At 36.8% G+C, this 19789-nt stretch overlaps 1 protein-coding gene across 1 annotated transcript in view; it reads right to left on the bottom strand.

Moving 5' to 3' along the window:
- The window catches only part of SYNE2 (spectrin repeat containing nuclear envelope protein 2), a 317234-nt gene that overhangs the window by 156681 nt on the left and 140764 nt on the right, over positions 1-19789 (bottom strand). Inside the window, 11 exon segments of the mRNA XM_032621163.1 lie at positions 7408-7749; positions 10689-10853; positions 12020-12329; positions 13252-13403; positions 14491-14782; positions 14881-15000; positions 15451-15653; positions 16884-16996; positions 17531-17702; positions 18049-18249; positions 19203-19304. Of these exon segments, the coding sequence (XP_032477054.1) occupies positions 7408-7749; positions 10689-10853; positions 12020-12329; positions 13252-13403; positions 14491-14782; positions 14881-15000; positions 15451-15653; positions 16884-16996; positions 17531-17702; positions 18049-18249; positions 19203-19304 (2172 nt within the window).

Below are 19789 nucleotides of genomic sequence, written 5' to 3'. Positions count from 1 at the left end.
CCAAATCCAAAAGCCATGTTTCCACTTTGGTAGAAAATCCAACAGAATCCCTCAAATGAACATTTTAAATTTAAAAGGTAACATTCCTTTGCTCATGCCCGAGAGGTTAGAACACAGGCTTGTGTCCTGATTGGCTCCTGGAAAGATTCTTTCATATTTCATAACCAGTGATCATTTGCTCATCACCCTTAGCTGTATGTTATTTTTATTTTGCAGGCTCATTTGAAACATCTTATTTTAAATTATAAGAGAATTCAAATATATTTAAAACAACAGAATATAACAGATAATCATTACCCATGACACAGATATAACTGATATAATTTTCTATATTAAAAATTTAAAGCCCAGTCCTCAACCCTTTCTCATCTCTTCCTCCCTAGAACTAACCACTATTCTAAAATCCACGCATACCTGTCTTTATACTTTGACTACACGTGTTAATATACATATTGTTTTATATATTTTTAATTCTTATAAAATTGGAATCATACATGTATCATTTTACAACTTAGTTTCTTCACTCAGCGGTATGTTTTGAGGTTTATCATGGTGTCAGATATAAATCCCATTCAGTCATTTTACGTTTGTGTACTGTTCTGCTATCTGAATGAACATGACTTACTTGTCTGTCAGGCTACTATGGACATTATCATTGCTTCCAACTTTTCCTATTATAGATTTTACTGTGATAAACACCCTTGTTTTAGGCCTTCTTGCACTTATGTGTGAGTTTCTTTGGGACGTTTTCCTAGAACTGAAATTATTCCTTTTGATTCTCGATAGACAGTTATTGATTTGTTCCTACCAGCATGGTAAAAGAATTTGTATTTTCCCTATTCATCTCTGGTATTTGGTACTAACAGACAATAATTTCTGCCAATACATTGGGTGTGAAGTTGACATCATTATTGTTTTATGCTCCCTGGTCATATGAGTCTTACCTCCTGTGGATTACTTCTGCATAATCATTGACTATTTTTTATTGGGTTGGTTATAATTTCTGGTGTTCTTTTATACACTGGATACTAGTCTTCTAACCATTTTATGTACTGCAATTATTATCTCTCAGTAGATTGTCTTTAAACTTTATATATGGTATCTTTTGTTGAATATGACTTTAATGTTTTAATGCAGTCAAATTTATCAATCTTTTCCTGTTTGGGCTTCTGCTTTTAGGGCTTTTGTGTGTGTGTGTGGTACGCGGGCCTCTCACTGTTGTGGCTTCTCCCGTTGCAGAGCACAGGCTCCGGACGCGCAGGCTCAGCGGCCATGGCTCACGGGCCTAGCTGCTCTGCGGCACGTGGGATCTTCCCAGACTGGGGCACGAACCCGTGTCCCCTGCATCGGCAGGCGGACTCTCAACCACTGCGCCACCAGGGAAGCCCTGAGATCTCAAAAATATAATGTATACATAATAATTTATTTTTATTTAGCCTGTTCAAGGTTCTCTGTACTTCTTGAAATTGAGAATCCATATTATTCTTCAATTCTGGAAAATTCCCAGCCTTTCTTTTCCTCCATTCTCTCTATTCTCTCCTTCTACAACTCCTACCAGAATTGTGTTTGACCATCTCATTATAGCCACTGGGTCCTTAAAATCTCTTTCCTCTTTTCCATCTCTTTATAGCTCTGTGTTGGATTGTGGGTAATTTTCTAACATATTTTAGCGAACTAATTCTCTCTTCAAGCTGTATCAAGTGTACTACTTGACCAGAGCAATCTTAATCTCAATGACTTACAAAACATTATTGAAGTTCCTTATGGTTCTTTTTCAAATCTAACCTTTTTTCTCAAAGTATTTTATTCTCTCATTATGATTTCAAATCCATCTATCACTGACCATTTAAAACGTATTATTGTATAATATGTTTCAAACTGCTGAACTGTCTCACTATCCCAGTATATCAATTCCTCTCAATTTTAGTGATGAGGACTCTTCTGGTGGAATGTTCCTTTGTGTTATTGATTGATTGACTGATTCATACTAACTCAGGGTTATCAGACTTTTTTTTTAAAAAACTACATTGTGGGAATCCCTATGACCTGATCGGTAGAACTGACTGCACCCCCTTATGCAGATTTGTGTTTGCTTCTTCCAGGTACCGCAAGGAGGTAAATAGACAGAGGCTGATTTACATGTTAATTTCTTAACTTGAATTGCTCCACAATGCAAGTAGTATAGATTTGGACTCTAAACCTGTTTGAGATATAGGGTGGTTCTGATTTCTCATGGGAGACCTTCTTTTCCCACCCGCAGTCAGAATAAGTAGGTCCTAGGCCTTTCTCTGGGTTAGAGATTTTCTTGTTGGCCTTTCTCCCTTTCTCTTCAAGGGCCCTGTCCATTCTGGAGTAACCACTCCAAGGCATGGACTCTCATGAGCCCTTATGAACTCTAAGCCCCGGGACATCTGATTCTTTCCCTTCTCCACTTCTCCTGGAATTTCTCTTAAAAAAAAAAAAAAAAAAAAGAAACTACGATCAGTATAAACTTAAGACAAAGTATAACTTAATAAGCATACATATTGAACCTCTGAGCATAAATGGAATTTTCAAAGTTAATAATAAATTTAAAGTAGAAAATGATAATTCTATCAAAAGCCTGGTTCTGTTATATTGCTAACTATATTTACTTTTTTAAAAACTGTTGCTTTTTTTCAACCATGTATCTTTTCTTTGAGTTTGGCCTGTTTGGAAAAGAACAGGAGGTGAGAAAGAATGTCATCAATTCTCCTAAAGGGTAGGACTGTGTTACTGCCATTTTTATGTCCCTTAATTCACAAAGTAAACATTTTACTTTAACATTCAAAACACTGAGCTTTAAGTAACTAAGCATTGTCTCTGGCTTGCACAAACCTAGCAGCACAGTCAAGAGGTAAAGACCATGACAGCTTCACTATCCTTTTTTCCCATTCAGGGGCAATGGCCCCGTGGCTATAATAATTCTGTGACAGTGAGAAGCTACATCTATCACTTATAACCTGCCAACATTGGGACAGTGTCATACATACTCTAGAGGACATGTTTCTTTCTTCTCTAAAGCATTCCAACATGAAGTAGTAAAACAACAATTCTAAGCGTAAGCAAACATCCATCACTTTTAGAGACAAAACCGAATGGCAGATCAGGTTAATCTCAGAGGCTGCCTCTTTCTCTTAGCATATTGTCTAAAATGTTAACATGACCCGTAATGCACTTGGGACTCAGCCAGCCCTGCCTACCTCCCAGGCCTCACCTCTGTCCTTCTCCCCTCCTCCTCCCCCTATGCAGTGGCCTTATTCCAGTTTCTGACTCCTCATGTTTTCTCCCCCCACAAGAGGAAATTCTACTTTCTCTGCCAAGAGTGCTCCTGACACCCAGCTCTGAGCTCTGTTATCCCCAATCCGCGCTGCTGGTCTCAGGTCAAGTGCTGTTTGTTTCTTTAGAGAAGCTCTCTGAACTTCAGAGAACTACAGTTCAAGCCAGTCTCCTTTATTATAGATAATCATGGAAACGTGTTCCTTCCTTTAGTTGCTGTAATTAGCCTCTCATCGGTTAATTAGTTGATTAATGTATGTCTCCTCCTCTAGACCAGAAGCTCTATGAGAATAGAGACCACGTCTATTTTCACTCACCGACGAACCCTAACTGCCCGTTCAAGAAATTTTTACCAAATGGATGTATAGATGAATTCACATTAGAAAAAATAAATAAATAAGAGAACTTCATCTAGTCTTCGATTGCCAAGATTAACAATTTGTGGTTTATAAAGTAGAGTTGGAAAGAAATTGAGGACCCATCAATCTAGCAGCTGTGGACCAGAGATCTGTTAGGAATGACAGGAACAGGGCTTGGTTGGGCTTAACGAGAGTAGAGAAGGTTTGAAACACACATGAGAACTGGAGTCAAACAGCATACTGGCATATTAAACCTCAATGAACAACCCACGTAACACATTCAATAAAACTGTGAGGTAGACCACCAAGCATCAGGCTGGGTAGAGGCGCCTGGCTCTAGTCCCAGCTCTGCTAGAATGAGAACTTGGCTGATTAACATCTTCTGACATTAATTCCCTAATCTGAAACACAGGGTTAGGAGAGACATTTTCTAAGGTTTCTCAGCCTAAGATTTCAGGACTTTGGAGCGCGTTCTCAAATGCATGCTGCTTGCAGATGTTAATACCATGTATACCATGTAAGTCCCTTGTCCTGTAAAGAAATAAATCTTGGATTGAGAAAAATACCTCTAGAGTAAGAAACAAGATTGGCATCCTGGCCAGAAGAGCAAAGTAATACACTTGGAAGGCAGAGTTGACACATGGCCCAACTACATGTTCCATTACAAAATTTTTTTTACTGACTTACTAGGATAACCAACACCAGAAATAAACATCATTTACTCCAGGCCTGAAAACTCTTTCCTCCTTTTCATTCTAGTACTGACTCCCCTGAGTTTCTGGTCACTCACTCACAGCTGGACGCCTTGCATGTTTTGTATCTGTGATCATCCACCTTCCAGGATTCCTCTATGGTGCCTTCTTAAATATTGAAATTATAAATGCTCAGAAAATGTTGAAAAGAACAAAAAATGATTCAGACATACTAAATTATACCTAATGACAAGGAAATTAAAGAGGTAATTATAGACAAACTTTTTTTTTTTTTAAGAGCAATTATGTCATGTAGGTTGACACTTGGGAAGGAGTGGGCAAAAAAGATCACTCAATACAGGTTGAGCCATAATGCTGCTTTATGAATTTTTAGAAAAATAATAAATGAAGAATGTATCGGTTTCCCTGTGTTTCCTTTTTGTCATTTCCTTTTATGGACACCTGGAATCTTAAGAGATTAGTCAGTCCTCATTTTTTATCATATCCTAATTTGTTACTTCACTTAACCTATATAGGAAGGGGGGAATGGAAGGCAGTTTTGCCTTTTCATATTTAAAAAATTTTAGAAATTCACCTCTGTAAAATTATCCAGTATGATCTGGGATCATAAGCACCCACACCCTTCAGACTGCATTTTGTAACTTCTTTTGTCTCTAAGTCTGCGTTAATATTCTTGATATCAAAGAAAAATTCAGCCGAAGGTCCGGATCTAAAATATCTCCTAAATTTCATCTAAAATGGCAATTCTGAAAAGTGCAATCACACTTTCAGCAACTCTAAGACCAAATGCAACTTATTAAAGAAATAATAAAATTAAATAAAACTTCCTAAAATTTTTTCTGGAGACGATTTTACATCATCTGATAAAAGTCCTTCTAGGCTCCAAAAAGGCACATGAAATGAGCATTAATTAGATATTTAGTGAGTATTAGATTTTAAACTGTGACGATTGTATTCTCACTTCTAGCTGAATGGCTAGCACAAAAGAGGTCTCAATAAATGTTTTTAATGAATTAAATGGTTATTTTCACTGTCACAATAGTTTTTGATTAATCAGATTTATAATTCTGTAAACTGTGCTTTTACGTGCTCTATGTGTTCATTATATAGAGACTCTTGCTTAAGTAATTTACACCTGCGTCTTATATTTGTCACTTTGTATTATATCTGTCTATGCTGATTTTGATCTCTTATACCAGTTGTAGTTCAACTTTCAAACTGCTCTTGTATAGAGAACAAACTTGTAGTTACCAGTGGGGAGAAGTTAGGGGGAAGGAATAGGGGATTAACAAACTATTAGGTATAAAATAAGCTACAAGGATATATTGTACAACATGGGGAATATAGCCAATATTTTATAATATCTTTAAATGGAGTATAACCTTTAAAAATTGTGAATCGCTATATTGTACATCTGCAATTTATATGATATGGTACAGCAACTATACTTCAATTTAAAAAAACTTAAAAAATAAAAAAAATTTAATAAAATGAAAATTAAAAAAAAAATTTTTATCTGCTCTTGATCTTGGTCTAACGTTACACAGAATAAAGTAAATACAGTCAGTACTTAGCATAGAGAAAATAAGAAGCACAGATTCAAGAAAAAAGATTCATGTTACAAAAGAGGGGAAAAAAAGGTAAAATGTCACTAGAAATTAAAACTAGATTCCTCTAGGCCAGACCTGCAAAAATTATTTGAAGACTTAAGTCCCTCCATCTGCTCTAAAAAAAATGATTCTAATGAAGTACCATAAATTATCAATAACTCATCATTCAAGCTTAAGTGCAATCTTAATAAATAAAAAAATCTTATTGGGGTATGATCTTTATGGTTTTCAATATACTCTACTGAATTTGTAGGGTTCACAGCCAAAATTGGTCTGAGAAGCTAATCTTAAAGTTATTAAGCAAATCCCTTTAGCAATGTCATGAATTAGGATAGAAAGCACTCAGGTATTTTTCCTTTTTTACTTATTTACTGCTCTTTAAATACCGTTAAGAAAGTTTCTTTTACACGTACAGCTTCAAGAGTTTCACCACAGGGCCCTAATCCTTTAAGACATATTTCCTTAGCTCTATCTAACACTGTTTGTGGGATTTAGAAGTCTTCTCCTATGGCCAGAGAGATGCTCTGCTGGCATTTAACCTTGTTTTACACATTTCTAGAAAACCTTATCTGGTTCCTCTAATCCTCCATGATTTCTGCTCTAGGAAGACAACAGAAGTGCAGGCTCTCTTCATTCCTGTGTATCATGTATTCCATAAAAAGCCGACGAGGACCCACACCTGAATGGTCTAACCTTTGCTGCTGTCCCACTGGACCCTGGATTGTGAGAGGCTGACTAACAGGTAGGCTCTTTCAAATGTAGCTTACTGGATGGCTCTTTGTGCCTTTTCCATTTCAATCTCTAACCTATGAGAAAGCACTTTAAAAGCTACAGGAAAATGTACCCATTTGGATGTTTAGAATGAAAACAAAACAATATTCTTTCTTCTCCACAGGGACCATCAGGAGGCTGAATGTTGATATTCTCACACCAACATGATCTGACAACATTCAAAAATACATTTGCAGTACAGGGTTAACGTAAGAAGAAAGGCCCCTATCCTTTCAAATGGTCTCTGATTTCATTATGAAATCAACTGAAAAAAAAAAAAAAAAAAAAAAGACCCTAAAAAATAGGGCTGTTGGATTTTTTTCCTAAGAAATGTGGGCACAGCACATTTTCTTTTGCCTTTTCCAATTTGCCTTTGAGCTCCTGATCCAGGAAACTGTATCTGATTACATATCAGAGAGAATAATAAACCTAAATTGATGACTGACATTTCTAACAGATGAACAGAAATATTTCACTGCTGAAATCCTGGACAGTTTTCTAAGGGCTCTTTTGACAAGTGGGCATCATAAATAGCCAGCAGATTGAGGGTTTAATTATGAAATCAGAAGGCTTGATTCACGACCCTCTTTTCAGAGTCCAAATACACCTCTTCATTCGCAGACACGATGTCTTAGAGATGCAATCACAAGCACTTACCTTATTTATTTCCCAGTCTTCCTCCAACTTTTCCACTGCAGCTGAGTCCTCAGTGGACTCCTGTACATCAGAAGTGACCTGCTCCTCTCTGCCTGGCAGAGGAAACTTTTCTCTCTTTTCTGTTGAGCATTTTGATTTGAGAATGCTGTTGAGACAATTTTCCATCTCCTGCTTAGCAGATTCAAGCCTGTTTTCCAAATCTTTTTGTTTACACTTAAGTGATTTTATATCATCTTTAATAATCTTCTGTCCCACTGAAGATGTATTTTGCTTGATGGATTTCGCTAAAGCTAAAATCTTCTCTAATGTGCCATCTTGTAAACGGAGACTATTCTCTAGTTCCTGTGAGTGGAGAAAAGATTGTCACAAAAGTATCACTGTTCAATTGTCACAAGAGTTAATTGACTTTTGTAAATCATAGCGTGTTCTGCTTCACTAGTGGAAAGTATAAAAAAACTTATCAACCTGTATCACAAAGAAGGAACTTTGGGCAAAATTTAAACCTATGTAGCAGCCCAGATCAAATTCTCTAACAGATTTTATAAGATGCTAGAAATGTATAAGAAATAACAAAGAAAATTTTCACAACCAGTTCCTGGAACATAGGAAATGGTCAACACATATTTGTTGAGTACATATTTTGTTCAAGATACTACATAATATACAAGTAATACTAAAATCAAACACAATCAAAACACTAAATAATAAGTGCCTACTTTGTGCAAGGCCCTAAAAAGAATAAAAAGAATCATTTAGAGCGTGCCTGCATGAATCTAGGGCTAATATTTAAAATTCAGAGCAAAGTTTAACTCAATCTATCGAATGCAATATCTTAAATATATTAGAAACAATCAATATTTATTAGATGCATGAATGGATGAGGCTAATTTGAGACCTCTACACGCAAAAGGAATTTGATAAACTATAGCAGCTACTGATGTTACTACTGAAAGAGAATAAGCCTTAAAGTTACTAGGTGAACTATATAGTATTTATTAGTCACTGTTCTAATGGACTATACAATAAATATTCATTCATTCATCTAACAAACAGCAAGTATTATGTTAGGTTTTGAAATTACATAGATGAGTAAAACACAGTCCCTTCACAATCCTATAGTCTAGTGAGAAAGACAAAGAAATAAACAGATAATTGTAACAGAATATGGAAAGATGTATGCTAACAAATACGTACAGGTCATCGAAACATTTTAGCTGGAAGAAGGGAGTTCCAGATTGCATTTTTTTTTTTTTTTTTTTTAATTTTTTTTTATTTATTTATTTATTTATTTTCTGGTACGCGGGCCTCTCACTGCTGTGGCTTCTCCCGTTGCAGAGCACAGGCTCCAGATGCGCAGGCTCAGCGGCCATGGCTCACGGGCCCAGCCGCTCCGCGGCATGTGGGATCTTCCCGGACCGGGGCACGAACCCGTGTCCCCTGCATCGGCAGGCGGACTCTCAACCACTGCGCCACCAGGGAAGCCCCAGATTGCATTTTGATAGACCCGAGGTGGCCATGGGATAGGTGCACCGGAAAGGGTGATACTGCAGGCAGGGAGCCCATTCAGACGTCTAATGCAGGGATCTGTGAGATGAGGGTCTGCTCTAATGCAGCAGTAATGGGGGTAACAGTGGAGGGACAAATTGTTGAGATAATCCAGAGATGAAAGAGATAGCACTTGATGTCTGTCTAGATTGGGGAGTCTGGGAAAGGATATCCAGGTTTCTGACCCGGCAGCCTAGAGAGATGGTATAGATACCCACAGAGTCAGAGAAGAAGAAGCAGGCTCATTGGTAGGGAGCTGGGGTATGGAGAAAGGGAAGGAGATGGTGAGTTATTTTCTGGACATGCTGAACCACAAATAACTATGAGACACCCAAGGAGAGATGTCTAGTGGGGTCAGAAGACCCAAGTTGTAGACCCAGTCTGTCATTTAACCTGGGTGACCTTGTAAGTTCCTCGCCTCTCTGGAACTCAGCTCATCATGTATAAAATGAGGAGTCTTGGGACTTCCCTGGTGGTGCAGTGGTTAAGATTTCACACTCCCAATGCAGGGGGTTGGAGTTCGATCCCTGGTCAGGGAACTAGATCCCACATGCATGCCACAACTAAGAGTTTGCATGCCACAACTAAGGAGCTGGTGAGCCGCAACTAAGGAGCCCGTGAGCCGCAACTAAGGAGCCCACCTGCCGCAACTAAGACCCAGTGCAACCAAATAAATAAATAAATATTTTTAAAAAGATGTGTTTTAAAAAAAAATGAGGAGTCTGAACTTGATGGCTTCTGAGATTCCTTCTAGCTATAGCAGAAGGCTATATTTTAATTTTTCAACAGGAGCCTGAGCTCCTCAGAGTGAGGCTCGTGTCTTGCACTTTTCTCAGTATCCAAGACACCCAAACAGTGCCTTGGACATGATGAGCCCTCAACATTTGTCAAATTAACACTGTTAAAAGGGAGGTAGCCTTGTCACAATGTCAAGCTGTTCTGGAGGGGAAATCTTGCTCGATTCCCAGGTTCCCAAAAAGAAGAGATAAGAAATTCCCAAGCTCATGCCAGCAGTGCTGCCCTGAGACTCACCCCATGCAATCTCCAGTCAAATAACTGTGAAAGAAGCAGCTAAGAAAATGCTTTACTCTGTTTTCTTCTAGAGGACACCAGTTGGGCCTGTTTATGTTGGCTGTGCAAACAGTGAGCTTCCAAGGAATGTGTTTTGAGAATGTGGGTAAAGAGCTGCAATCCTTACTGTATAAGGAGAGGGGTTGTTGAAGTGAGGCTGAGAATTTTAAAAGCCCTACATCTGCAGAGACCTCTAAGGTAGACCATGAGTATGAAAATTAATAAGGTGAAAATTATACAACTCCTATCCACCCATGATGAAGAATGCAAAATTGAATCATTTCTCCCTAGGTCTTATTGCATTCGTTATATCCTTTGAATACCCAGTATCTCCTGGAATCACTGTGCTGTCTCTTAAACAAAGATCTCCAGGAGCTATAGACTGCTCATGGGTGGAATTGTCTCTAAGGGTCCAGAGCACAGAGTACTGTTCAACTCAAATTATAAATGGATTTGCTCACTAAAGAAGAACATTTCCACTTTTTATGACTGGTCAGGACTTTATCCAATAATCATCTGAATAGCATTTTCAGCATCTGAATTTTTTCTTTTTTTATTTCTTTTCTTTCACCATTTGAATTTTTGATCAAAGACCCTGATTTGTCAAGTTGTAATTAATATTGATTTTTTAAAAATGTCTATCATGTCTGGACATTGTTTAATACCTGCAGTTTCTGCATTTTTTCCTCAACTGCTATTTGATCCACAGGCTTATCAGAAAAACCGACAAATTCCTTGGAGATATAGTCCAATGCAGTATTTAGGTCTGTGATGCAAACCTGGTATGAGTCGTGTTCTTGAACATGACCTTCCAATTTTTGCACAGAATCCTAAAAATAAAACATTGACAATGCATGCATTAGGTCCCTGAATTATCCCACTCAGAAAATAATTAAATGGTTCATAAACATTTGTTTTATGAGGTTTCATCTTGAAAAAGGAATATGGCCATAAATCATCCAGAGTTATTAAGTAAAGTTTTTAGCGTTGAGATATTTGTTTCCCCCATGTTTCTTTGCCTTCATTTCACTCCTGGAAACAATCTGTCAAGAGGTTTACAAAATGAAATGACTACAAATTATATCATCAAATCACAAACACCCATAACAAAGCAGTTCCCTTAATTATCCTTCTTACTACAAGCAAGTACCCACTCTTGGAAATGAGACTATGTGAAATCAACCTAACCTCAGATTCCTTTCATAAGACTCAAAACTCCAAAATTGTGTGTTAGGAAAAAGTAATCCTAACTCAAGAGCAAGACCACCTTCAGGTTCTCTCCCTGGAATAAGAAAATAAGGTGACCGCACCTGATCGGAAAAGAACAGCAATTATTAAACTAAATAACTCACAGCCAAGTGGGTATAAGCAAGATTATACCCACACAACTCCTGCTATCTGTATAAGCAAAGATTTCTTATCCAGGAAAGATATATTGAATCTGGCTTTCAGTATGCAAAGAATTATAAACAATTCTCTTAAGAGAATAATATGCCTCATGACAAGATGACATTTTACCTCTTAATTCTTTTATTGCAGATCATGTGGAAAGACTCAAGGGAGAAACCTGATACGGTTTATACAGAATAATGGATATAACTATTATAATAGATGATAGATGGATGGGTATGTGAATAGATGGACAGATGAATGCAAGCATGGATGAATGGATGGATAGATAGATGCTGCATGGTCAACTCTGACACTGTTACCTACATAAAGACGCCTAAACATATCTTAATCCTTCCAACCCCTTATGAGGGGAACTTTGATGAGAGGAAACAACACTATTATCAAATAATACACACTGGATTTCTCTAGCAAAACTGACCAAACTGATTGCTCCATCTTGAGTAGTTAGTATTTGTATCTAAAACTGATAAATTTTAAAAACTTTTGATTTACCGAAAGAACAAAACAACGGTCCTATATACAAATATTACATAATTATGCATAATTAAGACAAGCATTTAAAATTTTATTTTGACCATTTCACCTGTAGCTGTTGAAGAAGACTTTCATGTAGATGCTTTATTTCCAGCCACGGCTCTTCACTAAAGTTGGGATTTTTAGTGCACTCTAAGAGGTAATTTCCTTGAGATTTTAACTCCTCTAGTAAGGATGTTAAATCTTGTGCTTTCTGGAGGAATTTCTTATAAATTTTTAATTGAGCTTTCTTCTCCTGCAAACCATGTTGCAGAGCAAAGCCCACTTCTTGTTTCTTTTTTAGTTCTGTGAGCATTAATCTCAGATCCTCTTTACTTTGCAAATACTTCTCGCCTTCTAGTAGAAGCTTTTCTTGATGGCTAAATTTAACAAAGTATTTTACAAATGAAATGATACATCAAAATCTTATAATACAACATGCATTATTATAAAAAGCATTAAAATAACACTACTGTACATTACTCCCAGGGACTTCTTTGGCATTATAACATTCTAAATAGCACTAAGTTTAGCTCAGAAATCAAGATTAAAATTGTTGTAGTATTACTTTAAAAAAGTATTGTTTTTTGTGTCACATAATTTGATCTGAGAACTAATAATTTAGATTTCAAACTATTCCAGTTTTTATTGTTTAAATATAATTATAATATTCCATGTTTTTCTTTTTCATATAAGTAAAATAAATAAGCATTCAGTATATTGGCCAACTAATTAGTTTATGTTTTCTATAGCTTAAATTTGTTTTGATCTGTTTTTCTTAGAAAAATATAAAATTTACATTTCCACCAAATATTAAATGTATCATTTAAGACATGATATGAATTAAGAATTTTCACCAGAATTATGCCCATTACATTCAGACAACGTTTATCAATGTTTACACATTTAAGAATCTCTTAGCATATATATTTAAAAGCATGAATTATCCTGCAGTAATACCAGGAAGATACTGAGGCTGTCTGGGGAAAGGGGGTTTTGGTACAGAAGGGGAGTGTTGAAGGTGGAATGAGGTAGACAATGTTAAGTTGTTACCAAGGGCCCCATGGGCTGATGCACCAGCCAAAGTAAACACTGCCGCCGAGTTATGACAGCATGTTTCATATCTGATGCAGAGGACTATTCTTCTTCGCTTCTGCCTCAACATTGTGATTGCCCCTGATACTACTTACTTTCTCTCCAACAGATATATTATATCCACATCCAGAAGGCAGACAAAACATACTTGTTATGGCTTCATTGTGCAACGAAAAACCATGAAAGTGGTGAAGGCATGCCCTTTACCTTAGATATGTGTTGGCTAAGTGGAGTGTGTTGTCCCACTGGTTTTTGATATCAGTAAGGGTCTTTGGAACCATCGGAGCCTTGCTGTTCTCGGCCTGACTCACAACGGTCTGTATTTTAGCATCCCCTTCAGGCTTTAGTAAAATGATTTCCTAAATCAAATAAAAAAGATCTTAAAATCTCATTCATACCACACAGGGATATTTCATATGATATGTTTTTATTTATAAACATTATTCAGAGATTCTAACTGCAGAGTAGATTTCAAAATTATCCTTTCATTTTTATATATTCCCCCAATACAAAGACATCCTTCACGTTGTATAGAACTGGTTCTCAGTAAGCATCTGTCACATTGATCTGATGGCATTCCTACTCTTCTCTTGATTCTCAATTGCCCTCAAAGAAATTATATGCCAAAAAATCCGTGGCAAATCCTCCTTCCAATCTGTACCATTATTTATAAATAAAGAGTTAGGGTAACAACCCGAACAAGACACTTCTATACACCCAAGATTGGGTTTATGGCTTCCCATAGGAAAATGCAGAGTGCCTCAAACCAACTGCTGTTTCTCCACCACAACGTAATTAATTCTCATTCCCTGCAATTTTATTTTCCTCTTTTGCTCCAAACAATCAAGTTCCTCCCTTCTTGGAAACACTACTCCAGATTCACCTTCCCTGGAAAACCTTTCAGATATAAACCCAAATGATCCTGATTACGTCAGTATGCCAAACTAACCCTTACGGCTTGACCACATCATCCTCTGCACTCGGTATCTGGTAAACTAAGAACCACACAACCCACTCAGTATCTAATAACCTTTAGGAACCACACACATCCACTCTGAAGACGAGCTCCTCTCCAGCCCTCACCTTGACATTGCCGATGCCTCTGATGTACTGACATACATTCTTTTTAACATCCTAGCAAATTTCCACCTGCTGCAGCTCTAATTTATAGTTTTAATTTCATTTCTCCTGCACTCAGTGAAGACGGACAATAACTGGACATTGCTCCCACAAAGAGAGGATATACTTTCTCCCTTCTCTATGAATTAAAATAATTTTAGGTCCATCATAGCCCTTCTCTTTTGCAAGCTTGGTCATCTGAATTCCTTCAACCAATCTGCAGTGATCCTATTTTCCATTAAAAAACAAATCTTTGCAGTTCTCCTCTAAATCTTTTCAAAATTAGAGTTCATTCTGACCTCTGAAATTTAGTTTCCACAGTTATACCTTTATTTTTTGGATTCTTTCCTCAAGTGGCATTTTGCCTTCAGATGAATTCAAAACCATCAGGGACTCTTTAATCCCTGTTATCCAACGAATTACATCATGTGCAAGATCATTAAAGCTCTGGTCCTTGGCAGGAGGTAACTTATCCTCTTCGTCAATTTCACATAATTGTCCCAATAATGTCTGGTATCTATTGATCAAATGTGTTGATTCTGTTACTATTTCTTCTTCCTCAGTAATCCCATATTCCTTCACAGAGTTGTTTAACTGGGCCATAGATTCGAATTGTTCCCTGTAAATTCCAAATATCATTGAAAGTTTACAGGAGCCACGGCACCATTTGAGAAACCATATTCCCCAGAAGCACATTTCATGCAAGATCAACTATACCTCTTTCTAGCTAGAGCTTGGCAAAATAGCTCAGTTTTCTCTCTTGTTCCTTCCATTTCTTTCCATTTCTCTTCTTGATTAGTCAACCACTTACTCAGGTTTCTGTGGTCATTCTGGAGTCTAAAACAATATCACACACATTGGAATATAAAATCAGCAAAAAGTGTTTATCTGAAGAGAAGGTTGGCACAAATCTTGTGAGCCAACCAGGTTTCTTACTACATTTTTTTGGTTTCTTTTTTGGTTTCTTTTGAGAAAATTTAATTTGTAACATTAAAATCTGAATAATAATATGTATTATAGTGGAATTCTAATGAGCCATACATATACATCATAAAGAACAGGAAACAAACAAACAGAAAATATTCTTGGACTCTCCCCTGAACCTTGGCCATAATTTGAGGAACTCTCCAAAATTCTATATCCTAGAGCCAACCTTGGGTTTGAAACTACATATTTTATTTCTGAAATTTGTGTGTACGTGTATCCCACTGCTCGCTGTACTGAGGCAGAGTACGTATGAAGATATCATTAGCAAACATGCTATTAGACGTCACCTTTATTTCCTACCTCAGTAGCTGCTGCAAGCACTCATCAAGCTCCTTTGCTCGTGCCTGGCATATGGACTCCATTTTTTCTAATTCAATTTCTTGACTTACGATCCAACTGTTAAGCTTCTTAACAGGTGCTTTGGGCAGATGCTTTTTCACATGATTCAGTACAGTTCCCACCTGCTGTATTTCACTGCCTCTTCCTTCAAGAGTCAAGAAATCCTTAAGAAAGACAAAAAGTCAATTATATCCTATGGGCAAGTCTAAGTATGGTCCCTGCCACCCCAGTGACACTTTCCCAAGATGGTACATAGACATGCCATCTTCATAACATCCTATATAAAAGAAGTTGCTATGGAGAGGTGGCTAAGTGCAATAGCAAATGATCAAAGGACAATTTATATTGGTTCTAGAATGTGTGTGTACATTTGCATTTGCATCTGACTTTCTGGGAATCACATCAAGCAAAATGATGCCACCATGTGGGTCAGTGGGAGTTACACCGGGAAAGCCACATTTTCCTATCCTGGCTCTGCTCAGCTTCTCCTAAATACTTGCTCCTTTCTGGCAATCAATATGTAAAATTAAATAGCCTATTCTCTATTTAACTTTGTCCAAATCAGAATTTTATTTCAATGTTTGTGTTTCAAGGTTTGAGCATCAATTGTTGAGACCCATGCAATGCGCAAAGTTTAAAAAAAAAGTTGGAACTATAATTTAAAAGCAGAGAAGAAAGGTGATTTTGTCAATGAAGAATAGTATCATCAAAGCAAGGAATTAAACTGGGAACATTTAATGCCACTGATAAGTCTGAGAGCATAAGTTATCACCAAAGCCTAAAGTACTTGATAATCTACCATAAAGTGATCAAGAATTAAAGGTGCCATACACATTTGAAATGCCCACATTATTGCCTCTTATTTCAGGCTATCTTCCCCCACCCACTCCCATCAGCAGTGTATTAAAGTTCAACTACAATTTTTAAAAGAAATATGGCTGGGAAAAAACTTTTTAAAAAGTCAAGCAATCTCTTATAGAAAGTAAAGGGGTTTCAAAGTCCAAATTAGGTAAAGCCTTTTTTTTAAAATCAAATATGATTTTAACACAACTGAATTCACCAGCAAACATTAAGTTAAACAGCATCTTAGAATAGTTGTGAAAACAGAAACTTTTTAAGTCACTTACACCCTTACCCAGTAAATACAGAGTGTTAAAAATACTGGGTTGGCCAAAAAGTTAGTTCGGGTTTTCCGTAGATGTCACGGAAAATCCCGAACGAACTTTTTGGCCAACCCAGTATTTGGGGAAAGGCCAGGTTTTTTGGAAATACTATCTCTATGTAGGGAAATTACTAAGTCAAAATAATTATTGTCCTATCTACTTATATATAGTTCTATCTCCAGCATTTTAATTTTGATAAATTTTGACTGAAATTTAAACGCGTCTTCTTACAGAAAGCTTTTGTAGTTTTTGTTCCACGCTCTTTTTTGTTTCTGATGGTTCAAAACACTCCTTAAGGTTCACTTTAACGTTGCCAAACCAGTCATTAAAGTTCTTGCACTGATCTGCAGGAAAAAAAACAAAAGAAGCTATATTCATTCAAGGAATACGTCACAAACCTTGTTAAAGTAAAATATTTTGAAACTTGCTTGCCATGCCATGGGTACGAGTCACTGTAAAGTGATAATAAACTAAAATCTACTTTTGAGGGTTAATGGAGCTGATGTGGTAACTGTGGCATATTTTCTACACTAGACCTCCTTTCCAAGCATACAGGACACCCAGAGACACCTGCAGGGGCAGCCTGCTCACAGGCATGACCCCAGACTCTGACAACAAGGAGCAGGTCAAACACGAGGACCCTTGTGACTCTCCTTCACGAGAAAAAGATCTGGTGCTTGAACAAAAGAGATGTTATTTATGATAGGTGTAGATCAGTGAGTGTTTGCTCCTAAAAGATTTATCTGAATATCTTTTCCTTAAATAGAGTGTGTGCAACCATCTCTAAGTGAAGCTTAGATTAATTAGCCTTTGTGCTCACAGTACTTATTCATACCTCAAGATTCCCAGAGGCACAGTAAGAGAAACATTGCACTCACCATTCAGTAACTTAGAGAAGTGATCTTGCAAAACACTTTTTTTGGTATTAAATAAATCACTGACACTTTCATATTGCTTTTTTAATTCAGAGAGTTCAGGAGTCAGACAACCTATTTGATTCTCAAGTAATATCATACTGTGTTTCTGCTGTAGAATTTGCTGTTGAATCTCCTAAATATATAAACAAACAGACAACATTGAAGTCTTAAAAATGGGCTCAATCTACACAAAACATATTAGGTATCCATTGTTTCTATAAAAATCTAGATGATTTTTTATTGGGTAGACCTGCTTTCTCTTAGCTAGTAAATGTATAATGCAATGCAATTTAATATCAAATAATGACCACAAAGCAATTCAAAGGTGAAACAGTTAAATATACACAAATTGTTTTTCTGAGTTTTTCCCCCAGACTTATACTATTTTTATAATAATTATTAACCTCAAGAGGACAAGACCATCAGAAACAAGTGTGAAAATAAATCTGAACCACAGAAGAGAAATAGCTGGGAAGTACCTCTAGTTTAGTAAAGATCTCCAAGCTGTCAGAAGGAGACAGGGCATTTAAGAGGGACTCAGTCATTCCAATCTGGGTCTTAGCCTGGTCGAGATCCTCCCTTAACTCAGCTGTGCTGCCACCGAGTGCACTGCAGTAGGATTCTCCTGTTAAACGCATTTTCACGTGTTCTATCTTGTTCAAAATAGAGGACTCCATGACCTGAAATCATGAAACATATGATGTACTGTAATGGACGTGATTTAACTAGATTATAAGACACCTGCACTGCTGAAGAATGAGTTGAAACTTCGTTTCATTTCAACGTGAAATAACTTCTCTTTCTGATTCTTCCTTGTTCAACATCACTGATACAATTCAAACAATGCCTTTAAAGAAAAACAGTAACTTGAAAAAAACTGAAATTGACATTCTTATTTTTTTCTAAGAGACTAGGTGAATCTTCCCCCTAAAACAAGTTTTATTTAGCGTACCAGTTGAGGTGCTATCTCATGGTGCTTATTGGAAAACCTATTAAAACATATAGAAAAAAATTAAATAGCCAGCATTTATTAAGTGTTTATTACATACACAACATCATGGTAAGCACTTTGTATACAAAACACAGGCTTAAGAAGGATAAGTAACTTGCCCAAGATCACAAAGTTGGCTGGCAGCAGACCCAGGCGCTCCCCCATAAAGTCTGGCTCCAGAGCTTATATTCAGGCACTTTGCACTTTGATTTAAATAAAAGTCTAACAAATCTCTTCACACAATAGAAAATCACACTTGGGGCAATCTCCCTATTACTCCATCTAGCAACTAATAAACTTGGAATCTCTTGAGCCATATTCTCCTTCCTATGCCCAAGACACTTATGAGGAAACCCTTGTTACTTTACATGGAAGCAAGGTAACATCTCCCCCTCTGCAAAAGAGGCCTGTGAAATAAATGAAATGAGAATAAGAGAATGCAAAAAATTATTCATTCGAAAATGGGACAAATATAATAAACTATGCTGGCTATTAAAAATTTGGTTGGACATGACTAAAGATGAATCAAGTAATGATCCTAATTTTATTTTAGGTTTAAATTTTAGAATTCTGGCTTATGAGCATTACTTTAGAGGATATAGAGCATCTTTAATTGCAACTTTAAAATAAAAATTTTCTTACCTGTAATTCAAGAGGTATTTCACTGCTTTGAAGCAGGAACTGTATCTTAGCCACTCTTTTAGAAAATTCTGAAGGTTTTTGTTCATGAACTTGTAACTCTTCCTAAAACACACAATGTTAATGGAAAATATCTTTTTATTTTATACCTTATTTTCTGGTACCCCTGATTGCTATTGAAAATATATAGAAACTGAAAAAGCCTTTAAATTTCCCCTAATCACTTGATTTTTGATACAGTCCTGGGAGTTGCAAAACTAAGTGTCTTCATGGGTCAGGCATATGTTATAAATGAGTGAAACACTCTAGCAATAAAACGAGAGGGGCCAGGCTTGCGCCACAGCAGAATGCAGTGCCTACCTAAAGGCATGACATCTCAATAGCTCTGTACATATAAACATACACATAAACATATAAAGCCAACACACACACACACACACACACACACATACCATGTTAGCAGAATTTGGCCCACACGGTAGCCGTTATAATCCTTAACTTCAAATTTTTAAATAACCTGTATCTCAAGACAAATTTAAGGGATACTTAGTGACAATTCATTTCACTTAGAAAATCAAAATCTTACTTCA

This window comes from Phocoena sinus, chromosome 2 (genome assembly GCF_008692025.1).
Source record: "Phocoena sinus isolate mPhoSin1 chromosome 2, mPhoSin1.pri, whole genome shotgun sequence".
Taxonomy (NCBI): Eukaryota; Metazoa; Chordata; class Mammalia; order Artiodactyla; family Phocoenidae; genus Phocoena; species Phocoena sinus.
Note: the sequence above shows the minus strand (reverse complement) of the source record. Positions and strands in the feature narration are given on the sequence as shown.